Source organism: Aquarana catesbeiana, linkage group LG03 (assembly GCF_042186555.1).
Source record: "Aquarana catesbeiana isolate 2022-GZ linkage group LG03, ASM4218655v1, whole genome shotgun sequence".
In the NCBI taxonomy this organism is placed as follows: Eukaryota; Metazoa; Chordata; class Amphibia; order Anura; family Ranidae; genus Aquarana; species Aquarana catesbeiana.
In genome coordinates this window covers 562,436,339-562,455,539 of record NC_133326.1, presented here as the reverse complement: position 1 = coordinate 562,455,539, position 19,201 = coordinate 562,436,339, and the positions used below count along the sequence as shown (strand labels likewise).

At 46.9% G+C, this 19,201-nt stretch overlaps 2 protein-coding genes across 9 annotated transcripts in view; one reads left to right on the top strand and one right to left on the bottom strand.

Annotated features, from left to right (window-relative positions):
- The window catches only part of NUP205 (nucleoporin 205), a 189,108-nt gene extending 176,705 nt beyond the window's left edge, over positions 1-12,403 (bottom strand). Inside the window, 2 exon segments of the mRNA XM_073623597.1 lie at positions 6,852-6,994; positions 12,256-12,403. Coding sequence (XP_073479698.1) covers positions 6,852-6,994; positions 12,256-12,283 — 171 coding nt within the window. The 5' untranslated portion in view covers positions 12,284-12,403.
- A 633-nt stretch (positions 12,404-13,036) lies between these two features.
- CNOT4 (CCR4-NOT transcription complex subunit 4) overlaps positions 13,037-19,201 on the top strand; it is a 141,214-nt gene continuing 135,049 nt past the window's right edge. For 4 of the 8 annotated variants that reach the window (XM_073621792.1, XM_073621794.1, XM_073621793.1 and 1 more), the window contains exon 1: positions 13,039-13,325. The gene's annotated coding sequence lies outside the window, so the exon portion shown is untranslated. Of the gene's footprint in view, positions 13,326-19,201 lie in introns of all 8 variants that reach the window. The other 4 variants (XM_073621795.1, XM_073621797.1, XM_073621796.1 and 1 more) reach the window with 3 other exon arrangements.

Here is a 19,201-nt window from a genome sequence, read left to right as displayed (position 1 = left end):
TCTGACTTGTCCTGTTGACAATGCTCAGATGCTGAGGGATCCTGTTGATTAAAAAAAAATGGAATCCCTGTTGAAGGATATTTTCTCCTTAGCAGGTTCAGTAGCTCAACCTGCAGTGGCAGCGATCGGAGTCTGTCAATACTTAAGAGACCATGTTAAGCAGGTCCTTAAAGTTTTACCTTAACAGCAGGCCCAGGTGTTGGCTAACCTTCCATTGGCCTTATGTTTTGCTGTTGACGCCTTTAGAGATTCTATCATCCAAACCTCTCGTCTTTCATTTGGGTTGGTGCATATGCGTAGAATCTTAAGGTTGAAAAAGTGGTCAGCCGAAGCACCATGTAAGAAACTTCTGGCTGGATTTCCATTTCGTGGTGCAAGGCTGTTTGGGGAGGATTTGGACAATTATATCCAAAAGATCTCTAGTGGGAAAAGCACTCTCTTACCTGTTAAGAAAAGGAGTAAGCGTCCCTCTTTCAAACGGGCTCTTTCCCCAGTGCCAGGAGCCTCAGCCTCCAGGCAGTCGCGACGGCCTCCTCTGTCAGGATCTAGAAATAAATTTCAGAGTCGACCCCAGGGACAAAAGAAGTCCTGGGGGAAGAAGCCTACTAGACAAGACGCTAAAGCCTCTTCATGAAGGATGGAGGGAAGACTGCTACGGTTCTCAAAGCTCTGGCAGGAGGATTTCCAGGACAGATGGGTAATCTCCACGGTAACTCTAGGTTACAAACTGGAGTTCCAAGAATTCCCCTCTCCTCGTTTCCTCAAATCAGGTGTCCCCAGAGATCCAGAGAAAAAGCAGTCGCTCCTTCTAGCGTTAGAGCGACTATTGTCGCAAAAAGTCATCATGGTGGTTCCCACGAAAGATCAAGGATTGGGATTTTATTCCAACCTTTTTACGGTTCAAAAACCAAATGGAGATGTCAGACCCATTCTGGATCTAAAGTATCTAAATCGATTCCTAAGGATTCGATCCTTTCGCAAGGAATCAATTCGGTCAGTAATCTCCATCCTACAGGGAGGAGAATTTCTGGCATCAATAGACATCAGAGATGCGTATCTGCATGTACCCATTTTTCCTGCTCATCAAAAGTACTTGCGCTTTTAAATAGAAGGACGCCATTTTCAGTTTGTGGCTCTGCCTTTCGGGCTAGCCACTGCACCTCAAGTGTTTACAAAGATTTTGGCTCCTCCTCTGGCCAGATTAAGAGCTCAGGGTATAACTGTCATAGCATACCTAGACGACCTGCTCTTGATAGACCGGTCGGTAGCCCGTTTGAGCGGGAACTTGATGACCACAGTCAACTATCTGGAACACCTAGGTTGGATTCTCAACCTAGAAAAGTCTTTCTTAAAACCAGTAAGAAGACCAGAGTATTTGGGCCTGGTCATAGATACAAGCCAAGAGACGGTATTTTTACCTCAGGCAAAGATCAGTGCCTTAAGAGAGCTGATACTGGTAGTCAGGGCCAAAAAGGGTCCTTCTGTCCGTCTTTGTATGAGGCTGCTGGGAAAGATGTAACACAAAATTGTCCCGAACGGGGGGACCAAGAAGAAAAGCGGGGCTCAAAGGAGAGGCAAACTCAATATGTAATAAATACGGAATGAATATTTATTGGTACAAAATTGATGAACATGGAGATATAGACAAAAGCATTACCCAGATGTAACCCTGCCCTAATAAAATTGATCAATATCTGAATTGATCAAACACAAACGAATCACAAACATGGGGAACATAAAACATGTGTAGACTTACAAAACAAAAGCGTCCGGACGTCTTGGCTATTGATGTCTGCGCAAACCACCTCAATGTGGAGTATACAGCAATGCTGAGTAAGGTTTGTGGTGCAGACATCAATTCCCCCGGGGGAGGGGCGGCTCAGGAAAAGATGTGGAGGAATTGGGAAAGCTGGGAGAAGGGGGGGGGGGGGGGGAAGGAAGGGGAGAGAAGGGGAACAGGGGAAAGGAATGGGGAACCTGGGAGAGGATGATCGGCCGTGGAGTGGGGTGCTGATATGAGGTCTGTAATCAGACGTCAATACATCCTCTCCTTTGAGCCCCGCTTTTCTTCTTGGTCCCCCCCTGTTCGGGACAATTTTGTGTTACATGCATATGGGGGTTGGAAGGCAACCATAGTTTTATGGTACTGAATTCATTTACATGATAAAACAAGCCTCATTATACCCCACTTGTTTCATGCTGGGAAAGATGGTAGCTTCATTCGAAGCAGTTGCCTATGCTCAGTTTCATTAAAGACTACTGCAACACAGTATCCTGTCTGCTTGGAACAAGAAGGTTCAGGCATTAGATTTTCCAATGCACCTGTCTCCTGCAGTGCGTCAGAGCCTCAGTTGGTGGTTAATACCCGAAAGCCTGCAGAAAGGAAAATCCTTTTTACCGGTTACCTGGACGGTGGTAACAACGGATGCCAGTCTTTCGGGTTGGGGAGCAGTTCTGGAACAGTCTGCGGTCCAAGGGGAATGGTCCGAAATCGAGAGGACCTTACCCATCAACATTCTGGAGATCCGTACGGCATATCGAGCCCTAAAGGCCTGGACTCTCAGGCTACGGGGTTGCCCTGTCAGGATCCAGTCCGACAATGCCACAGCAGTGGCTTATATCAATCATCAAGGAGGCACCAGGAGTCGGGCAGCTCAGAAAGAAGTGAACCGGATTTTAGTCTGGGTAGAAAAGCATGTGCCATGCATATTGGCAGTTTTCATTCCAGGGATAGAGAACTGGCAGGCGGACTATTTGAGTCCCCAGCGGTTAGTCCCAGGGGAATGGTCTCTTCACCCCGACGTCTTTTGGGCCATATGCCAAAGATGGGGGATTCCAGATGTAGATCTCTTTGCATCCAGATTCAACAAAAAGATTGACAAGTTTATGGCAAGAACAAAGGATCCTCTTGCATGAGGGACAGATGCGTTGGTGATTCCGTGGCATCTGTTCTCACTGATTTATGCATTCCCTCCTATTCCGCTATTGTCACGACTCCTTCGCAGGATCAGGCAGGAAAAGAAGTCAGTACTTCTGGTGGCCCCAGCTTGGCTCAGGAGAGTTTGGTATGTTGAAATAGTAAGGATGACAGTAGGTTCCCCGTGGACCCTACCGTCACGTCCAGACCTGTTATCTCAAGGTCCAGTGTTCCATCCTGCCTTACAAACGCTAAATTTGACGGTTTGGCTATTGAAACCCACGTTCTGAAGAGTCGTGGGCTTTCGGGTCCTGTGATCTCTACCTTGATCAATGCAAGGAAGCCAGCTTCCAGAGTGATTTATCATAGAGTCTGGAAAGCTTATGTATCCTGGTGTGAATCCAGGGGTTGGCATCCCAGAAAATATATAATAATAGGTAGAATTCTTGACTTTCTACAAATGGGATTAGAAATGAAGCTGGCCTTGAGTACCATCAAGGGCCAGGTCTCGGTCTTATCAGTATTATTTCAACAGCCTCTTGCTTCACATTCTTTGGTCCGAAACTTTATACAGGGGGTGATGCGTCTTAATCCTCCGGTTAAGGCACCCCTAAACCCCTGGGACTTGAATTTGGTTCTGTCAGTTTTACAGAAACAGCCTTTTGAACCAATACGTCAAATTCCCTTGGTCTTGTTGACAAGAAAATAAATTTTTCTGGTAGCCATTTCTTCTGCTAGAAGAGTATCAGAATTAGCAGCTCTTTCCTGTAAGGAGCCTTATTTAATCACACACAAGGACAGAGTGGTATTGCGCCCTCATCCTAGCTTTCTACCAAAAGTGGTTTCAGATTTTCATCTAAACCAAGATATTGTTCTGCCTTCCTTTTTTCCAGATCCCTGTTCCAAGGAAGAAAGGTCACTACATTCTTTGGATGTTGTAAGGGCAGTCAAGGCTTATCTGGAAGCAACTGCTCAAATTCGCAAAATGGATGTTTTGTTCGTACTGCCAGAAGGTCCCAATAGAGGACAGGCAGCGTCAAAGTCTACCATTTCAAAATAGATTCGACAGATGATTATTCAAGCTTACGGTCTGACAAAAAATTCCACCTTTTCAAATCAAGGCACACTCCACAAGGGCTATTAGTGCTTCTTGGGCGGTGCATCACCAGGCCTCTATGGCTCAAATCTGCAAGGCCGCAACCTGGTCTTCAGTCCATACATTCACCAAATTTTATCAGGTGGATGTGGGAAGGCATGAGGATATCGCCTTTGGGCGTAGTGTGCTGCAGGCAGCGGTACGAGGTCCTCAGGTCTGATTACACCCTACGTTGTGTGGTCCCCTCCCCTTAAATAGCATTGCTCTGGGACATCCCATCAGTAATTACTGAGGCTCTGTGTCCCGTGATGTATGAAAAAGAAAATAGGATTTTTTAATAACAGCTTACCTGTAAAATCCTTTTCTTTTGATGTACATCACGGGACACAGAGGTCCCGCCCCTCTTCTAATACATTTATATTGCTTTGCTACAAACCTGAGGTATCCCTGTAAGGGGAGGGATTATATAGGGGGTTGAACTTCCTGTTTAGGGTGTGCCAGTGTCCAATCACCTAGTGATACCCTATATAACCCATTAGTAATTACTGAGGCTCTGTGTCCCATGATGTACATCAAAAGAAAAGGATTTTACAGGTAAGCTATTATAAAAAATCCTATTATCTTTCCAGCGGCCTGTGTCTTGAAATGCCACGGCTTGGCTGCCCATCAGCTCCAGCAAACATTCGACCCCTCAGATGGGTCAAGTACCCATTTCAAATGCAGCACACTTTGCTCCTCCCATTGACCTATACATCCAACAGTGATGTACGAGCCAGCAGGAAAAACCACAGCATGCAGTGAGGGAGCAGGTAATATTCACACCTGATAGTGTGGAATACCTGAAGAGCCATGGGGGTTCCAAAGCTGTGGCATTTATAGATGCTTTTGTATACAAGTGACCTTGTGGTGACAGCGTCACTAACAAAATTACAGATCCTTTGGGAAAGTAAATGGAATGTGTGGGATTTTTGTACATGCATTGGGGAAAATAATTATTAGATCTCCTGCAGATTTTGTGAGTTTGCCCACTTACAAAGAAATGAAGACAGAATATCAACCAAAAATCCATTAAAAAAAAAAAAAAACACAACATAAAACAAATACCTTTAAATTAAGATGCAATTCAGTAAGTAAAATAAGAAACCCTTGTTGGCAAGCACAGAGGTAAGACATTTCATGTAGTTGGCTACCAGGTTTGCACACATCTCAGGAGGAATTTTGGTCCATTCTTCTTTACAGGAAAAGTCAGCCAGTACCTTTAGCAGAGAAAAAAAGCCTCAAAGCATCATGTTTCCACCTCCATGCTTGACTGTAGGAATGGTGTTCTTAGGTTCATAGTCAGCATTTTTCTTCCTCCACACACTGCGAGATGAGTTAATGCCAAAGAGCTAAATTTTAGTCTCATCTGAGATCTAAGAACCCCATTCCTATAGTCAAGCACAGAGGTGGAAACATTATGCTTTGGGGCTGTTACTCTGCTAAAGGTACAGACCAACTTTTCCGCTTTGAGAGGCCAATGAATGGGGCCATGTATTGTAAAATCTTTGATGAGAACCTTCTTCTCTCAGAATACTAAAGATGGGTCATGGATGGGTCTTTCAGCATGACAATGACCCAAAACATACTGCCAAGGCAACAAAGGAGTGGATCAAGAAGAAGCACATTAAGGTCATGGAGTGGCCTAGCCAGTCTCCAGAACTTAATCCTATAGAAAATGAGGGAGCTGAAACTTCAAGTTGCCAAGGCTCTAACATTGAGAACCGGGTGATCAAACACTACGGATTGCTCTGTTCTCAGAGCTCCCTGAGCAGAGAGCAGGTGACTGTCACCGCTCTCTGCTCTGACCCCCCCCCCACGCACACTGGAGCGATGAGCTGTGAAGGGGCGGGAGCAGCCGGCTCAGGCACTCAGAGGCTCACTGAGAACGAACAGGAGTGCAAAACGAACTGCACTCCTGTGATCCACAGGAGAAGTACAGCCAAAAGAGCTATAGCTGTACTTCTCCTTTAAAATCCAGGATGTAAATGCCTGTTCAGACCTAGTCCACCACAGTATCACTTGCTTTATTGCAGCCAAATGCAGCGCACAGTGTCATCGCTTGTGGCTGCGGGTGAAGGAAAAGCAGCAATTCTCACACCCGCAGTGAAAATATGCTGCTCTGAGAAAACGTGCAGGGCTGCCATTCATTTGGGAATCCCCCCTCAAAACATGTAAAAAACGCAGCTCATATGAGGGTGCGGGAACCACAGGGAAAAAAAAAAAAAAAAAAATCACATGGTCAAAAGGACCATGCAATTTCCATGCAGGACGCGTTTTGAAAAAGGTGCATGCAGGGAAAAGCAGACACGGAAGCCCATTTAAATGGGCTGCCGTGCCCACGCAAACGAGGGCCAAAAAAATGCGAAAGTGTGAACCTAGCATCAGTATATTGCCATTCATTTTGAATAACACCTCAATGCACATACAAAAGTTGCATATCATACATTGTGGTGCACTGTAGTGCAGGTGTATGCCTATTTGGATGCTTTTTAAAACAAATGCCAACACACATGTACCTTGTGCCGCAGCAAAGCTACATGGTATAGGGCATCCCTTACCCTGAACTGGGGTTTACACTAACATTTTAAAGAAGAACTGTAAGTCTAAGAGGGGTGGTGAGGGTACACTTTTATTTTTTTAAGCACTCACTAGAAAATATTTGAGTAAGTACCTTGGAATGACCCATTTCAATACCTACAAAACAGAGGTGGACAAAGGTCCATAATAAACCTAAATTTGTTGAATTTCATGTCTTCAACATATAAAGTTTTGCTTCAATTAGGAACATGAAAAACATACTGGGTTTTTAAACAGGGAGATGAAATCAGGTTTGTGCTTCTTTAACAAGATATCCAGGACATGCACGGCTTCAGGCTGTCTCTTCAACAAGGCGCTATCCACTGTCTGCCAGATGTCTTTGTATGGACCCCATAGACTAGCCACTGCAAGAAATAGGAAGATTAGCGGGTTACTCGGTTATCACAGAGCAGTGAGCAAATAGCAGAAATTCTTTGTTTAGGTTTTCCATACCCTATAAAATTAACTTTATGCAGTGGGCAATAAAACTTACCTTTTAGAGAGACCATTCACTAGAATGAACATTGCGGGCGTATTTATGAAAACTGCCTGGTGCAAAATCTGGTGCAGCTCTGCATAGAAACCAATCAGATTCCAGGTTTTATTGTCAAAGCTGAAGTTAGAAGCTGTTTGGCTACCATGCACAGCTGCACCAAATTCTGAATGCACCAGTTTTAGTAAATCTCCCTTTATATGTTGTTTTTACCCCTTCTGGGCATTGATTTGTATGATATATTTTATTAAATGCCCAGCTTTTAAGTCCTCTTTATTAAAAAATTATAAAAAAAAAAAAAAAAACCACACGCTTCTGCCTTACAGCACCAGGGTCCTTAGTTCAACTCCCAATAAGGACACCATCTGCATTTGCATGTTCTTCCTCCGAGTACTCCGGTCCCCTTTTAGGCACCAAGACCCGCTGGTAGGTTAACTGGTTCCTATCTAAGCTGACTTTAGGATACGTATGTATGTATGTATGTATGTATGTATGTATGTATGTATGTGAGATAGACTGTAAACTCCTTGAGGGCAGGAACTGATGTGGATGTAAAGCATTGTGTAAATTATCAAAGCTATATAAAATGTCTGTAATAAACACATACATACTGTATATGAATTTGATGTGCATTTTAACTAATTTTTGAAAATTTTAGATATAATTTCCAGCACGCAGGGTAATGTTTACTTTTGTTTTCATAAATATTTGGGAATATCATGAAGTATTACTGGCTGACTGAATAGTAAGCTGTGCAGTGCACATTGTTGATAATATTCACGGCGAGTATGGGGACAGTGCAAGCAGCAGCATAAAAAAACATTGAGGTAAGGATTGGCGACTACACCGGAGCTTTCTTCAGGAGGTCATACATGTACTTCTCTGATTACTTAAAGCAGAACTTTACCCACAACAACTTGATAAAAAAAAAATAAAGTTCTTTAGCAAGGAACATAAATTCCGCATTAAAGCGGAGTTCCACCCAAAAGTGGAACTTCCGCTCATTTGTCTCCTCTCCCCCTCCGGTGCCACAATTGGGACCTTTCAGGGGGATGGGAAGAATACCTGTCTGACAGGTATCCTGTTCCCACTTCCAGGAGTCCGGGCCGCGGCCCGTGACATCACCGCGGGGCTTCCTCTTCCTGTCGCCAGGCCAGTAGGAGAGAGGAGCGGGGCCTCGTGCACGCGTAGTAGGGTTCCCGGCGTGAAGCCGTAGGGCTACACACGAGCTTCTTTGGGGAAGATTACAAGCGTTTTTCTGCCTTCTACATTGGTGAACAAAATCGCAGCAAAAACATGTGACAAAAATCGCGGTAGAAACGCACGACTTTCAAACGCTGAGGTGTGAATGCAGCCTTATGCTGGCCGTATACTATAAGAAAAATCGACTGAAATTCGGTCATTTAGACAGTTTGTTTGTTTATCGGCCAGTTAATGGCCACAAAATCGATAATCGTTGTTCTTCGTTTTTCGGCTCAAAAACGTCCCAAGTTAGGAAATTTTCTGCCGAATGAACGATAAATTGAAAGGTTAATGTGTTTCCTGTTTGCACTGGGTACTGGTATATGTAAAAAAGACAAACAAAAAATCGATTAATTTATGTCCACTGAGCAATTTATCGCTCATTACATGATGGCACTATCGTTTGCTCTCACGGCAGAATGTTCATTTTTCGAAAATGGGATTTTTCGTATAGTGTATGGCCAGCATTACTGTCCATGCCGATGCTTTAAAGGCCCTTATGGGTTAGCACTTTAGATTTACACAGGAGGCCTGGTGCTAGAATCACTGACAATGATGTGATGTTCGCAGTAATACCTCAGGTGTGGGACGATTGCCGTTTGCGTGCATGACCGACGCATACCTTTGCGTGCGTACGCTGATCTTCTCAGTGAATAGATATCGGGGGGGGGGGTGGTGTCACTTTACAAAAATGTTTTAATTATTTTTTTTTATCACTTATTGCTGTCACAAGGTATGCACACATCCTTGTGACAGCAATAGGCATGCGACAGGTGATCTTTATGGAGAGATGTGGTGTCTATAAGACCCCAAATCCCCTCTCTGCTCCTAAAAGCATTCAAAACACACCAAGATCGGTGTTTTTGAATACTTTTGATTTTTAAACATGGTGCCGTTGACATCCTGGTAAACCAAAAGTGAGGTCAGGTCATCGCTTCTGGCTTACCATAGCGAAGACCTAAACAAAGCCGATTCCGGTGTTCAATTGGATAGTGCCCGCTATCGAGAAGTGCCCGGGACGAACGGCGCATGCGCCGTACGGAACAGCACAACTGTTGACTTTACCATCAGCTGTTGTGACGGCGAGACGGCGCCTGCGCACAATAGTTGACGGAAGAAATTTTTGTGTGAGATTGTGCCTCTCGCTGGCGAAGCGTGTTCCTGACGGTGAGGGGCGGATTATTAAATGATGGGCAGAGCAGCAAAACACATTTCTCAGATAGAAAAACCTGCCCTTCAGTTGACTAAACACGCCCCGCAAGCGTCCAGGAAGAATAGCAGAAAAATATGGGCTTAGCAGCACTGCCCATCATTTAAAAATCTACCCCCATCTTAGCAGCATTGCCCATCATTGAATAATCCGCCCCTCACCAACATGAACACACCTTACCAGCGCAAGGCACAATCTGACACAAAAAATTCTTCCGTTGGCTATTGTGCTGTTCCATACGGCGCATGCGCCGTTGGTCCCGGGCACTTCTCGATAGCGGGCACTATCCGATAGAACAGCGGCTTCATTTGGCTTGCCAGCCAGCTGGCCAGGTGGGTCTCCCAGTGGACATCCCCTCCCACTGCTTGTAAAAGCAATCCAGTAGCTAGTTATCCATGCTACTGTCTCTCTTGTATCGTGGGTCTGTGATGTCCTTCTCTGTGGATTTTATACAATAAAGCAAATTTTTTCTGAAATCTGGTCAAACCCCCTTCAACACCATCCCGGTATAACCACCCAAAGTCCAACGATGTACTGGTACGTCGATGGTCTGGAAGTGGATAAGTGATCACATGGCCTCTGCTGTCAGCTGCAGTAAGGGCTGAGAGAGGTAAGAGTGAAGGTGGCGGAAGAGGGGGGGGTGGGGCGTGTCAGCAAGAGGCATAGGAACAGCAGTACACTGATCTTCTCAGTAAAAAGATATGGGGGGCGTGTCGGCAAGAGGCATAGAGACAGCAGTACACTGATCTTCTCAGTAAATAGATATTGGGGGGGGGGGGGTCAACAAGACATAGAAACAGCAGTACACTGATCTCAGTGAATAGATATGGGGGGTTGTTAGCAAGAGGTAAAAAAAGTAGTACAGTGATCTCAGTGAATAGATATGGGGGGGTTGTTAGCAAGAGGCAAATAAACAGCAGTACACTGATCTCAGTGAATAGATATGGGGGGGCTGTCAGAAAAAGGCATAGAAACAGCAGTACACTGATCTGCTCAGTGAATAGATATTTGGGGGGGGTGTCAACAAGAGACATAGAAACAGCAGTACACTGATCTCAGTGAATAGATATGGGGGGGGGGTTGTTAGCAAGAGGCAAATAAACAGCAGTACACTGATCTCAGTGAATAGATATGGGGGGGCTGTCAGAAAAAGGCATAGAAAGGCATAGAAACAGCAGTACACTGATCTGCTCAGTGAATAGATATTTGGGGGGGTGTCAACAAGAGACATAGAAACAGCAGTACACTGATCTCAGTGAATAGGTATGGGGGGGGGGGTCGTTAGCAAAAGGCAAATAAACAGCAGTACACTGATCTCAGTGAATAGATATGGGGGGGCTGTCAGAAAAAGGCATAGAAACAGCAGTACACTGATCTGCTCAGTGAATAGATATTTGGGGGGGGGTGTCAACAAGAGGCAAATACACAGCAGTACACTAATCTCAGTGAATAGATATGGGGGGGTTGTTAGCAAGAGGCAAATACACAGCAGTACACTAATCTCAGTGAATTGATATGGGGGGGTTGTTAGCAAGAGGCAAATACACAGCAGTACACTGATCTCAGTGAATAGATATGGGGGGGGGGGCTGTCAGAAAAAGGCATAGAAACAGCAGTACACTGTACACTGATCTTCTCAGTGAATAGATATTTGGGGGGGGGGGGGGGCGTGTCAGTAGGAGGCATAGAAACAGCAGTACACTGATCTCAGTGAGTAGATATGGGGGGGGGGCTGTCAGAAAAAGGCATAGAAACAGCAGTACACTGATCGCTCAGTGAATAGATATTTGGGGGGGGGGGCGTGTGTCAGCAAGAGGCATAGAAACAGCAGTACACTTATCTTCTCAGTGAATAGATATGGGGGGGGGGGGCGCGTATCAGCAAGAGGCATATAAACAGCAGTACACTGATCTCAGTGAATAGATAGGGGGGGCTGTCAGAAAAAGGCATAGAAACAGCAGTACACCGATCTTCTCTGTGAATAGATATTTGTGGGGGGGGGGGGGCGTGTGTCAGTAAGAGGCATAGAAACAGCAGTACACTGATCTTCTCAGTGAATAGATGTGCAGGGTGTCAACACAAATTTTGGCCATTGGAGTACAGGCAGTTTGTTCTTCCAGCACAGACAGAAAACTGACCACTCTCGGATGGATGTGCCTTGTCTGAAATAAGGAAGAAGAGAGACTGACATGCACACACCAGGTATTTCAATTAAGGGACGTAATACAAAGAGAACAGAATACTTTATAAAGACAAGTACATAGTACATCAGACACATGTCAGGAATACAGAAGCTTCAGCACCCCACCTGTGGGCTCCTCCTGACAGGCCTCCTACTTTATTCTATGAGGAATGCAACTGGAAAGTGAAAAGGGGAGCTGGTGGCTCCTGTCCTGCAAATCTGTGACTTCATCTGAATGTACAACATCTTTTTTTAAGGGGAGTGATCTTTTAATATGCGCTTGCCTAGTGAAATAATGTTGATATTTGGACGTATGATTGTGTGTGGGGAATGAGGGCCAGTAGTGATCTCTGTCACAGGCTGCACATGTCCGGACTCCCCCATGAAGAGACACGTGCATACACCAAGAGGGTGTCTGTAGTCCTGCCTGATCCCTCACACCCAGACCCCGATATCACCTCTCTTCCCCCTCAGCCAGAACAACAACTTTCAGTTTTACCTGAATTTACCGCCAACGGAGCCTCCATCTTAGTAGCGGACCTCCCAACCGGAACCCGCCGGCTCTCCAGGGGCTGTCCTCGGAGATGCCTGACAAAATCTTCGGTGATAAATCGCTGCTAAAATAATACCAAACTGGATTCTTCCGCCTACATTTGCTGCTAAGGTGACGAGACCAACGAGTAAAGCAAACTATTTATCGCCGCTGGATATTTCTATAATCTGCTGCTGAGCTTCCAAGGTGACAGGACCTCCGCGGCTGTCCACGCAAATGCCCGTTAAGACCTCCGATTTATCGCGTTATCAAAACATTGTTTTTCAGTTAGTTGTACATCCCATTGTCTGTTATATAGTATATTCTCGGGAAACGATCTGTTCTTTTTTTACTTTTAAATAATTTTGTTTCTGAACCGTTGTGACAGGGCCGCGAGTTCTGATGGGAAATGTAGTTCTGTCCTCGCTTGCTGCCGTACAGGCCCGGCAATCCTCGGACTACCTTTCCCATCAGCCACTGCAGGAAGCCTGCTGTCTGCTTAACTGGAACTTGATAATAACACAGCTGTCATTTATATAGACGTTCTGAATGATTAGAGTGATATCTGCACCATTTAGAGAAGGATTTGCTAAGAATGATCAATGTTAATGGAATGTCCCGCGCAAAGCACGCCGGGATTGTAGTCCGAGCAGTGTAGTCAGGCGAATAGTCACACAGGAGCCTGTACTACGTCTCCCGTCATGCCCCGCCGGCCATGCTACGGCCTCGTTCTCCTTCCCTGACGTTTGGCGCATGCGCACTGCACGCCCCCCTCCCCTCAGCTGCCAGAATAGAGTATCTCACCCCCCCCTCCTCCAATGTAAGATGGTGGTGGCCGTCTGGTGGTGAAGAATCTCCCCAGCACAAGAGCAGACGAGCCCCCCTGGACTTCCAAGTGTCATAGCGCGCCCCAGCCGGAGCTGACGGGAGTATTATCCGCCCCCCAATACACAGTGCCAGAGAGGAGGAGGAGCCGCCGGTCCGCCCCCTGCCGCGCGCCATTACCAGCCCAACACTGGAGAGAGAGCGGCGCGAGGGTAAGAGAAGAGATAAGGGGGGCGGCTGTCATTCCGGGGGGTCACGTGCGACCTCCACTCTACACACCCGGGCCTCACCCGTCCTCTACACAGCCTCCCACAGGAGGGCCTCATCCACCCCTAACACACATACTGCCATAGGGAGCCCTGCAGGCCTCACCCATCTCATGTGTGGCTCAAGGGCCTCTAACCCCCAGGTCTCTCTTCAGGCCTTACACTGACATCAACAGACCTCACCCTGAGCATGGACAGCCTCTATTCTCCCCACAGACCTCACCCTGAGCATGGGCAGCCTCTATTCTCCCCACAGACCTCACCCTGAGCATGGGCAGCCTCTATTCTCCCCACAGACCTCACCCTGAGCATGGGCAGCCTCTATTCTCCCCACAGACCTCACCCTGAGCATGGGCAGCCTCTATTCTCCCCACAGACCTCACCCTGAGCATGGGCAGCCTCTATTCTCCCCACAGACCTCACCCTGAGCATGGGCAGCCTCTATTCTCCCCACAGACCTCACCCTGAGCATGGGCAGCCTCTATTCTCCCCACAGACCTCACCCTGAGCATGGGCAGCCTCTATTCTCCCCACAGACCTCACCCTGAGCATGGGCAGCCTCTATTCTCCCCACAGACCTCACCCTGAGCATGGGCAGCCTCTATTCTCCCCACAGACCTCACCCTGAGCATGGGCAGCCTCTATTCTCCCCACAGGCCTCACCCTGAGCATGGGCAGCCTCTATTCTCCCCACAGGCCTCACCCTGAGCATGGGCAGCCTCTATTCTCCCCACAGGCCTCACCCTGAGCATGGGCAGCCTCTATTCTCCCCACAGGCCTCACCCTGAGCATGGGCAGCCTCTATTCTCCCCACAGGCCTCACCCTGAGCATGGGCAGCCTCTATTCTCCCCACAGGCCTCACCCTGAGCATGGGCAGCCTCTATTCTCCCCACAGGCCTCACCCTGATCATGGGCAGCCTCTATTCTCCCCACAGGCCTCACCCTGATCATGGGCAGCCTCTATTCTCCCCACAGGCCTCACCCTGATCATGGGCAGCCTCTATTCTCCCCACAGGCCTCACCCTGATCATGGGCAGCCTCTATTCTCCCCACAGGCCTCACCCTGATCATGGGCAGCCTCTATTCTCCCCACAGGCCTCACCCTGATCATGGGCAGCCTCTATTCTCCCCACAGGCCTCACCCTGATCATGGGCAGCCTCTATTCTCCCCACAGGCCTCACCCTGATCATGGGCAGCCTCTATTCTCCCCACAGGCCTCACCCTGATCATGGGCAGCCTCTATTCTCCCCACAGGCCTCACCCTGATCATGGGCAGCCTCTATTCTCCCCACAGGCCTCACCCTGATCATGGGCAGCCTCTATTCTCCCCACAGGCCTCACCCTGATCATGGGCAGCCTCTATTCTCCCCACAGGCCTCACCCTGATCATGGGCAGCCTCTATTCTCCCCACAGGCCTCACCCTGATCATGGGCAGCCTCTATTCTCCCCACAGGCCTCACCCTGATCATGGGCAGCCTCTATTCTCCCCACAGGCCTCACCCTGATCATGGGCAGCCTCTATTCTCCCCACAGGCCTCACCCTGATCATGGGCAGCCTCTATTCTCCCCACAGGCCTCACCCTGATCATGGGCAGCCTCTATTCTCCCCACAGGCCTCACCCTGATCATGGGCAGCCTCTATTCTCCCCACAGGCCTCACCCTGATCATGGGCAGCCTCTATTCTCCCCACAGGCCTCACCCTGATCATGGGCAGCCTCTATTCTCCCCACAGGCCTCACCCTGATCATGGGCAGCCTCTATTCTCCCCACAGGCCTCACCCTGATCATGGGCAGCCTCTATTCTCCCCGCAGGCCTCACCCTGAGCATGGGCAGCCTCTATTCTCCCCGCAGGCCTCACCCTGAGCATGGGCAGCCTCTATTCTCCCCGCAGGCCTCACCCTGAGCATGGGCAGCCTCTATTCTCCCCGCAGGCCTCACCCTGAGCATGGGCAGCCTCTATTCTCCCCGCAGGCCTCACCCTGAGCATGGGCAGCCTCTATTCTCCCCGCAGGCCTCACCCTGAGCATGGGCAGCCTCTATTCTCCCCACAGACCTCACCCTGAGCATGGGCAGTTCCAGTCCCCAGACAGATGTCATTCTGATCATGGACAGCCGCTATTCTCCCCATTGACCTCACCCTGAGCATGGGCAGCCTCCAGTCCCCCCTCCAGATGTCACTTTAATCATAGCCTCAAGTCTCTCCACAGATCTCACCCTGATCATGAGCAGCCTCTAGTGTCCAGAAAAGCTCACCAAACCCTGGGCAACCTCCAAGTTTAACCTGATCATTAGGAGAGTTAGCCCAAAAAACAGTAAAATAACATTTGAGAAATGTGGTAGTCATAGCAACCAACAGTCTGTATGCCTTTTGATTCTGATTGGTTGCTAAGAGTAATACTTTACACTAAGTACTTTGCTCCTTTTTACAACATAAGCTCATCACGCATTACATTATGTAATATGAGGTCCTGTCTAACCTTTTCTTTCCCGTTAGGCGGGCGCTTGACGTGTAACGCTATTGGTAGAGCAAAAGGAGTTTTCATGGTCAGATTGTAACGTGTGGGGTGAGCTTTGGTCTCCCTACAGACATCGCCCAGATCATGAGTAGACTTGGTTGAAAACAATAGAGTAAAGTGGCAATTGAAAAGTGCAGTATCCTTAGCAACCGGTACTCTGCCTGATCATGGTCTGACTGTGTTAAAGTGGAATTAAACCCATCAATTTAACTGTTTAAAAAAAAAAAAAGTTAGCCCCGGTTCACACAGGGGCGACTTGTCAGGCTACTTAGCCGCCTGACAAGTCGCGTCCTGTTCTGTACTACGGAACCGTTCTAATAGGAGCGACGCAAGATGCTTCCGACTTAGAAAAGGTTCCTGTACTATTTTTGGGGCGACTTGCATTGACTAATACACAGAAGTCGTTTGCAGGTCGCCTCTGTGAGTCGGCCTTCAAGTCGTGTTGTCCCTGTGTGAACCGGCAGTTACGTTCCTGGCTATGAAACTGTCAAACCATCAAATAGCTGAAGTCCTAACTGATCATATGTGCAGCATCATGGTAGTTGCAGATCAGAGGCCAAGATGGCAGCCTCCTTGGCTGAAAAGGATAGGAGGGCTTAGTTCCACTTTAACTCTGCTATGGGTTACTGTGCTTTGCATTGAGTTCCTTGCTCAGATGTTATACCGATAATACAATGCTTCCAGGTCTGACCCTACCTGCTCATACCCTCCAATCTACCCATAGGCCTCATCCACCTGTATCATATATTAAAGAGGAACTAAACCCTCCCATTTTTTTTAAGCCAAGAATGCTGCCATCTTCACTTCTGTTTGATCTGCATCTATCTTGATGCTGTACATGTGATCAGTTATGACACCAGACATTTGATGGTTTGGTAGAGAGCACAGCTACAGTTACATTCCTGCTACGTGCACATAACTTCTTCTTTTTTTTTTTTTTTTTTTTTTTTTTTATGTGTTAGATTGATGGGTTTAGTTTCACTTTAAGCTTCTCAATGCCTCTATCAAGAAGGTATTAATCCTCCAGTCTCCTCTTGCCCTTACACAGTCTTGGGTCTCTTTGTTGGCCTGCCCTCACTGTATGTGTATAGGGTTTAGCCTGCTCACTGTAGCTTCCAGGGCTGAGCCCTCTATCACAGCCAGCTTCCAGTTCACCCTTCATTAAGGCTTGATACTTCTGATCCTAAGGATTAGTGTGATCACTTCAGTAGCCAGTTGCCTTGCTTGAAGTGCATGTATGGTCAAAATGTAAAATCATATATTCATTTCCACATTAAAGCAGTATTAAAACCAAAAATGTAATAGATTGCAGTTCACCAATCATTAGATGTGGCGGTTGCATTTGTTTTTTTTCCTTTTTTATGCTTTCCCACTCTGTTTTCACCTTGTGATCTGGCCGGTAACACACCTTCTGTGTTGAGTGCCCTCACTGCTGTTGGAGCATGGGGGGGGGGGGGGGCACCTTTTGGACAGCAGCATTTTCAGTCCGGGTGGAGGGGGAGTGTTAGCTGCACTAGCAGATTAAGGTACACTAACCAATTGAAGCCAAACTCCAGCTCATACTTTATAAGCAGTTATGGCAACAGTTTTTTTTTTTTCCTTTTGGGACAAGGGTTTTACATAAAAGCTGGCCGTTGTAATCACCTGTCAGTGTTAAAGAAGTGGGGGATATAAAAAAAAAAAAAAAAATCTATACTTGCCTATGTGGCTGCAGCGGGCCCCTGCCAGCTCTAAGACTAAGAACTGAGTGATCGTGTTATCACAGATTGCTCAGTTTCTGGTCTTCAGTGAGCGGAGACTGTCAGTCACCAGCTTTCTACTTTGTCCCTCCAGTGCTCACTAGAGCTCCGGGCTGTGGAGGGGGTGGGAGTGGCAGGCTTAGGTTCTCAGCGGTTCGCTGAGTTAGTTGCCAGTCAGGCATCTGGGTGGACCCCGACATTGTCGGGATCCCTCCCAGAGCTTTGACGCCCAGCTCTGTGATATCAGCTGACAGCGTACTCAAGCCCATTGTCGGCTGAATATGTTTACAGGAGTGCAGAGAGAAGTGCACTTCTGTAACCCATTAGAAGTATGGCCAAAAAGCCTTTGGTCTTCTCTTTTAAATGGTTTGTCCCATCCCTCTAATTGCTATATCTGCAGAACAGTTTGTTCTATTGAACAATAATCAGGTGAAAAAGGAGAGTGAGACAAACAAAAATAAACAAATGCAGCCATCACATCTAAGTATTGGTAAGCTGCAATATAATACATTTTTTGTTTTGGGTTTAACACCTTTTCTGAACAGTCTTAACATTTGAAAACTTTTTTGAAGAATGAACTTCCTTGAACTCTGTGACGTGTATTTACTATGCCCTGTGAGTAGGCACTACTGTGTGTCACACATTTCACAAAACCTGCCTTCTGTACTACAGAGGTGCTAAGAAACGTTTCAGGGGGCAGAGTCAGTACAGGAAGCACACCACATGTGACATACCTGCTTGCAGGCAGCAGTATGCCATGGGATATGTAGTCCAGAGGAATGGAAATTAAACCAAGGGAAGAAGCTGCAAAGCATGCAGGGAATCCATTGGGTTGTTGAAAGAGATGACAGGCAGCGCTCATAATATGAATGGAGTAAGGTTATATTGGATTGTCAAAAATAACTATTGTATTGCTATTACAATGCTGATATAAAATGAAAGTGTATGCAGTGATTTTAGATCCCCCTTTTTACAGGCATTTGGCACAATCCTAAACATCCCACTACACATTTGCAGCGGCGGCAGACTTCCACTCTGCTGGTCTAGGGGAGCGGATACCTGCCAGGAATAGATACCCACTCCCGGGGAAAAAAAAGTGGTAAAGGAGAGGAGGAAAAAATGCTTTATCTTTTTTAGGTGAAGTTGCACTGTAAGTTAGCCAATAAAAATTCACTTAAACCTCCAGACTTTCTACATTCTCCCTTTCGTATCTCCCAAAATTCTTCTGACCTCATAACACAGCTTACAGTAATTACAAATAGTTCTGTCTACTTCCCCTGGCTGTATGACTGAGAATGTAATCAGTTCCTGAGTTTGGGAGGAGATACTTGTTCAAGGCTGTCCCAAAATGGCAAAGTGGGTTCTGTGGGATGACTTCCTCACACTCTGAGGACTATGACACATGCTAACTGCTCTTATATTTAACATGGCTTGTGTGTGTTGTATACGGGTTACAAGTGACTGTCACATTCTTTTCAAATTCCCTATTGCAACATTGATACACGTCTGTACTTATCTCTACAGTTTGATGTAACTGAAAAATCTTGGCTTTTTTAAAATGA